At 52.8% G+C, this 6,420-nt stretch overlaps 2 protein-coding genes across 2 annotated transcripts; both read left to right on the forward strand.

The window, feature by feature from the left end:
* Positions 1–379: 379 nt before the first annotated feature.
* Positions 380–1,685, forward strand: L226DRAFT_468008 (uncharacterized protein; the record flags this gene model as incomplete). Its single annotated transcript, XM_067676106.1, has 4 exons — positions 380–646; positions 701–857; positions 909–1,258; positions 1,308–1,685. Coding segments are annotated over 4 exons (1,152 nt in total), but the record flags the coding sequence as incomplete, so codon positions are not given.
* A 2,906-nt stretch (positions 1,686–4,591) lies between these two features.
* Positions 4,592–5,938, forward strand: L226DRAFT_547186 (uncharacterized protein; the record flags this gene model as incomplete). The annotated part of the gene is made up of 6 exons (XM_067682480.1): positions 4,592–4,779; positions 4,867–5,106; positions 5,162–5,300; positions 5,348–5,536; positions 5,596–5,736; positions 5,795–5,938. The coding sequence occupies 6 exons, from the start codon at positions 4,592–4,594 to the stop codon at positions 5,936–5,938; spliced, it is 1,041 nt and encodes a 346-aa protein (XP_067532305.1).
* Positions 5,939–6,420: the final 482 nt, after the last annotated feature.

Here is a 6,420-nt window from a genome sequence, read left to right on the forward strand (position 1 = left end):
CAAATCATGTGGTCTCGAGCTCTGCGGCCAATGTCTGGATTTTGTGTGTAACGGAATGCTGGTAACGTTCCATGGCGAGTCTGTCTTTGGGGTACTAACCAAATGATATGTTCAAAAGATCCTCTCACCTGCGAGCCCCATTTCATGCACAGCTCCATCGACTCTGTATGAAAAGGACTCCTTAACCCGCCCCCATGATCTGGTTCCGATCACTAGATTCGGTACTTCGGAACTAGAAGACGCTATCAGGGATATGGAGGCAGCACTCGCCATTGAGTAAGTCATCCAACCCACTCTGAGTCGCCAAATTGTGATTAGCTCTCGCAGCTGTGATGTCCCGACCGCCCCCACTGGTTCGTACGACCGGGCTCCGCTTACCACGGTACCAGTCCTCTCCGATGGGAGTTTCACGAGGGCCCACTTTGTGGAACGTTGGACATCTGGCATGCCAGTCGTGGTATCGAACGTCGACAGAAGGCTCCAGGGACGGTGGCATCCTGAAGAGTTATCCCATGACTATGGGTCCGAGAAGGTCTTTCCAGTAGATTGCGAAACGAACGAGGCTGTGAAGAAACCGTGGAAGGCAAAGGAGTTCTTTGAGTACCTCCAGAACCCCGATGTCAACAAGCCGGTAATGAAACTGAAGGTGGATTATGCGTATGAACAGACAAGAGTTGTAGTTGATGAACTACTCATATAGGACTGGCCGCCCTCAAAGAGTTTCCGCACTACGTTCTCGGACCTTTTCGACGGCTTCTTGAGAAGTATACCCCCCTCTTGTCAAGATATCGCTCGCGTTGATGGAAAGTTCAATCTCGCGGCCCACTATGCGAAGAATGGAAATACCCCGGATCTCGGTGAGTAAACGTTTGAGGATACCGTACGAATGTATGCTGACCCCTCGATAGGACTGAAGATGTATATTGCAACAGGCTCCAAAGAACACGGCGATAGGCACGGCACGACTAGGCTTCATCTCGATGTGACAGACGCCATCAACCTCCTTCCATGGTGCGCTGACCGTAAGAGCGCAGCTGCTGTTTGGCACATCTTTGATGCCAATTGCGCTGGGGATTTGCGGCAATTCCTACACGACACGCACCCCAATCTTCGATCCTGCGATCCAATCCACTCTCAGTGCGTGTACTTGTCCGACGATATGTTGGCGTCGCTCGCCTCGCAATACGGAGTTCGTCCCTGGATTATTCATCAAAGATACGGCCAGACAGTCTTCATCCCGGCTGGATGTGCTCATCAAGTGAGTGTTGATTGGTTTGTGGTTGATTTACCATCCTGACAGCCAACAGGTACGGAATCTGCAGAGCGCTATCAAGGTTGCATGCGATTTCGTCTCCATTCAGAACCTCGACAGGACCTTGGCATTGCTGGGGGAACAGAGAGCACACCGGCTTTACAACCAGGGACCGGAAGACGTACTGCAGGTGCATACACTACTGTGGTATGCTTGGTTGTCAACTCGTAGCTCCAACAACGTGGCCGATCAGTTTGACATGGACTGCAGCGGAGGTGAATCCATTATCTGGGTATCTTGGACCATCACTGATCTTATTACATATCTGCAGACGACGACCACATGCCGCGCGGTTTCGACGCGTACACAGTCTCATCCAATGAGACCTCGGCACCCATGCGCGCCTCTGTATGTTCAAGGATTTACCCTTTGAACCATCTCACCTATGTAAACTAGGCTTCCAGCTCGGCAGACGGCAACTTGCGGAAGAAGAAGGCACGCGCCAAACACTCCAAGTCCACGTATGCAGCGCGAGGGCTTGGATCTGAGACTTACCCTTGTCCTCATCCACAATGCATTGGAATCTTCAACCGGGGGGGGTTGATGGATCATCTGTAAGTAGTTTCGGTTGTTCAGCGTTCAGGTGCTGGTTAGGATCACATAGGCTGCTGACCCATATTCAACTTCCTGGTAGAATCATGAGACATCCAGACATATACGATGGTACCGATGAGAAGAGGCTTCGTAAGCCCAGAAAGGTTCCTCACCACCAGTTTTTGGCCACACTCTCACAATTCTACAAGATCCGACCAGAGGATGGAGTGCCTCTAAAGTAATATACGCGCGATTACTTCATGAGGCTTGACCGCTAGTGGAGTAGCAGAGTTCGCATCAATGTATCTATCTGATCTAATTTTCTGCTACTCGTGCGCCGCTTGTACGTGTGTGTCCCTCATAAATCCTCTCTCTTGATTCGAATTCGATCTTGAACTTGAAGAGTGAGCACTGTTGTGCGAATGTCCACGTGACTCAAGGGCGTTGGCGAGAAAGCGGGGCGTTACGGTTCAAAATGTTCCTTCACCGTCACCAGCGAATCGACATTCGGTGAAAGCGCGTTAGCAGTGTCCGAGACACCTTGCGGGTTGGCCCGGCGTGAAGACGGTCGGCTTGTCCGTCCAGACGCATGCAAAGCACCGCTGAGTAGTCGAAGACTTGTCCGCACCCGACGTCACCTCGATCCTGCCAGACGACCACCCTCGCTATCCCCTGTGCATCTTCCTCTCGTCTTCCTGCCCATTGCCAATGTCTGTGACAACTCCCCGCACCTTCAGGCTCCCGACACAATGTTGAGTCAGACTCCGACAGCGTCGATGATGATCCCAGGGCACTCATCTCGTTGGGCAGGTCCAAAAATTCCAGGACGTTTGCAAGCGCATCAAGACAGAACGCAAGTTCCTGGAAGCCTGCAAAATCATCTACCAGGCGACCAGCAACCCGGAGGTGCGAAGATTCGCCAGGCGGAACGTTCCCTCTCCTATCTCAAAGATACCCCCCTTTCCCCGCGAACTGCATTCCCCGACATCTCCCGCATACTCCATCGGTTCGAGTGGAAGCTCACGGTCGACATGCAGTAGAAACGAGGCATAGACAAGTGTTCGAGCTCTCCCCGGCTGCAGGAGACAACAAGTCGAGCAGGATGCGGAGCAAGCAGGTGGAGAATGACCATAAGATCCAGCTTCTTCAGTTCACCTTCAAGCATCACACGAGATCTTGCACACTATTGGACGATGACGAGGATGACGAGGATGGAGGTGAGTCTTTCTCTTTCGATTATCTTGTGAATCGGTACACCAATCATCGACAAACATCGCCCAGACAAAGTGACTGACGGACGGTTCACCTTGATAGGTCTGGGCCTGATCGCTCCCGGGTTCACGGAGAACACAACAATAATATTTACTCAAACCCTGATGTAGGGCGCGTCACGGCGTTATATTCCTGTACTTTCCATATACCCTCGGCTCCGGACGAGGTGCTAGAAGGGCTGTCGCGTTCCGCCCATTGCGCGCAATGCAGACTCATTGAACCGCCTCGTGGGTGAAATCAACAGTGCCGGAGGTATGTTCAAAATCTCAATCTAACCCGTCGCAGTTGCTCATCAAACTTCAGGTTGCTGCTTTCCCGATCCCGGACTATTCGTACGGGGCAACGATGTCTATCCAACAACATCGCTGCGCACGAGCGCTCCTCTCTCCCGCTTCCTGGCACGTCGCCCTCTGGAACGTGAGCTCGGACGTCTCGAAGCCATTCGTTGATGTCCACCGAAAAGGACATCGCGACATCTCTGCTGACCACTGCTGCCTTCGCATCCTCGCGCGTGCCGTATCTGCGTTCAACCACAATGAGGTTGACGAGTGCGGTAATCTAGAGGGACACTACTCTTAACCGGGGCCACAGCGGCTATCCGCGGAAACGTCACCACAAGCGCGTTCACAGTGGGCAAGTTCGGTCTGAAGGCCCTGAGCCAGAGTCCTGCGAAGGAGTTTGGTAAGGAGGCTTCATCTGACATTCGATCCGATTGCTCATGTTCTTGTCCAGGTCTCTCACCTACGTCTGTAGCCTTGCCTCCTGCTCCATGAGCAAGCTTCAGCCATATACCAGACATCTGGAGGCGCCTGCACCACGCGAATTCTCACCATGTGCACGGCCCGTTCCGGCCCGTTCCAAGATTAGCGGGTTTGGCGCCAGCCTTTGCTCCCGTGGAATATCGTGCACTCGCCGTCCCAGTGTCCGTCCCCGACATCGTCGTCTTCCACGGAGGTCGTCCAATACCGACGAACCTTGTTTGCGCAGTGTAGCAAGAAAATAACCGCAACTGCAGCTAAACTTTTGTATCTATCGTCTTGCTCATCACACGTTCGCTGCCTACTTTTACTACTGTACATGTATGTATTCCTGTCTTGCTTCATCACGGAGTTCTTGTGACTTCTCAACCTTCTGACTTCTTTCGTCATCCCCTTACCGTCTTCGCTGCTCCCGCCCGGGTGCTCGGCTACCTGAGTAGTATGAGCGCTCGACAATGCACCGAGTGCGATACTACCTACCAGGTCGACTGCGCGCAAGTCGTCACCGACTTCTACGGTATGTCCATGGAGACAGCGAACGCGCTCCTCTGCACACCAGGTTCCCCGTCTCTATGCATGGTTTCAATGAAACGCATACTAATTGCTATTTTTTCACCATGTAGAACTCTCCGCCTCCCCTACAAGCGCCGCAGAAGCTGCCTTCCTCCCGATAGACTCGGTCCCGGGGATGACGCCTCAGTCGCCGTTGCCTGTCATGCACCAGGTGCTGCGGCCGCTGTCTCGGGAGTACAAGGTCGGCTTCGACGACTTCAACTTCCTTGCTGTGCTGGGAAAGGGTGCCTTCGGTAAGGTCATGTTGGCGGAGGAGAAGAAGACAAACGGCCTGTATGCGATCAAAGTGCTCAAGAAGGAGTTCATAATCGACAACGACGAGGTCGAGAGGTGCGTGTTTGTCTCGATCTCCATAACATCCAATATTCCTACTTTCTTCGACTCTTTCTTGCGATGTTTATATGGTCCTCTCCGCAGCACACGGTCGGAGAAACGCGTCTTCCTCGCGACTGCGCGAGAACGACACCCTTTCTTGCTCGAGATGCATGCATGTTTCCAGACGGAAACACGTGTCTATTTCGTCATGGAGTACGTCTGCGGTGGCGATCTTATGCTGCACATCCAGCGCGAGCTGTTCTCGCACCGGCAAGCGAAGTTCTACGCATCTGAAGTATTACTCGCACTTGAGTACTTCCATGCAAACGGCATCATCCACCGGTAGGGGCCATGGCTTTTGAGTCTAATCCCGATCGCTCAACGCGTTCTTGTACAGTGATCTGAAGCTGGACAACATTCTGTTAACACTCGATGGGCACGTCAAGGTTGCCGACTATGGTCTTTGCAAAGAGGAGATGTGGTTCGGCTCTACGACAAGCACGTTCTGCGGTACCCCGAACTACATGGCTCCCGAGGTAAGTGCATTGGCGCTATCGTACTTATTGCTAACTTGCCCCGGCAGATCTTGCTTGGGCAGTGCTACGGTCGCGCAGTCGACTGGTGGGCGTTCGGTGTCCTCGTCTACGAGATGTTGCTCGGGCGGTCGCCGTTCTGCGGTGATGACCAGGAGAAAACCTTTGACGCTATCTTGAAAGATGAACCGTTCTACCCAGTCACTATGCCTCATGACGCTGTCTCAATCCTGCAAAAGGTGCGTTCCATGTATATGTTTGGGTTCTTCGGAGACAAGCTGAGCTATGCCTGTCGCAGTTATTGACGCGTGACCCCACGCGTCGTCTTGGCTCAGGATTGGGCGACACAGAAGAGATCAAGAGCCAAGCGTTCTTCATGGATGTCAACTTCGACGACGTGTTGAACAAGCTCATCCCTCCACCATATTTGCCCGCCATTGTACGTGAATCTGCACATACAACGTACAACCGGCCATTAACACAACCTCGCTGCCCAGAACGGAACTGCAGATACCAGCAACTTTGACGCAGAGTTTACCAAGGAACCACCTACTCTAACACCAGTGCATACCCAGCTGTCTCCGCGCGATCAGGCCCAGTTCAACGGTTTCTCTTGGGTGGCGAGCTGGGCCGACATCTGAAGGACACGACCTTTCTTCGTTCACGACTTTTCTTCGTTCACGACTCTTGTTACGCTCTTGTTGCTTTGTCGCATCGTGTGTGGACTCGCATTGATTGGATAGTACTCACGTCTCCCGTCATCACCATATATACATATGACTAGTCGTTGTATCATAGGACATATACCTACCAGATGGTATCCCACCTTTTTTCCGTAGCACTCTCTCCCCGCTCTTTGCAGATTGGAGCCATAATAGATCATGATACAATATCTGAACAGACAGTTAGAACTACTGGGGAGCGCTCTCGGCGGACTACTCCGGCCCGATGTCAGTGGTGCGATCGCGGCGTCTTGATTCCTGATGATCACGAGCCACCATCGCCATCACTGGCCATGGCGTGCTCGTCGCCTTTTTCTCTCTCATCGCTGTCTCTTACCTCATGCTCGTCGCTCACCACGGCACCACACAACTTTCCCGACTTTCCTTCCACCTCAGATGCC

The sequence above is a fragment of the Lentinus tigrinus genome (assembly GCF_003813185.1).
Source record: "Lentinus tigrinus ALCF2SS1-7 unplaced genomic scaffold L226scaffold_27, whole genome shotgun sequence".
NCBI classification, from domain to species: domain Eukaryota; kingdom Fungi; phylum Basidiomycota; class Agaricomycetes; order Polyporales; family Polyporaceae; genus Lentinus; species Lentinus tigrinus.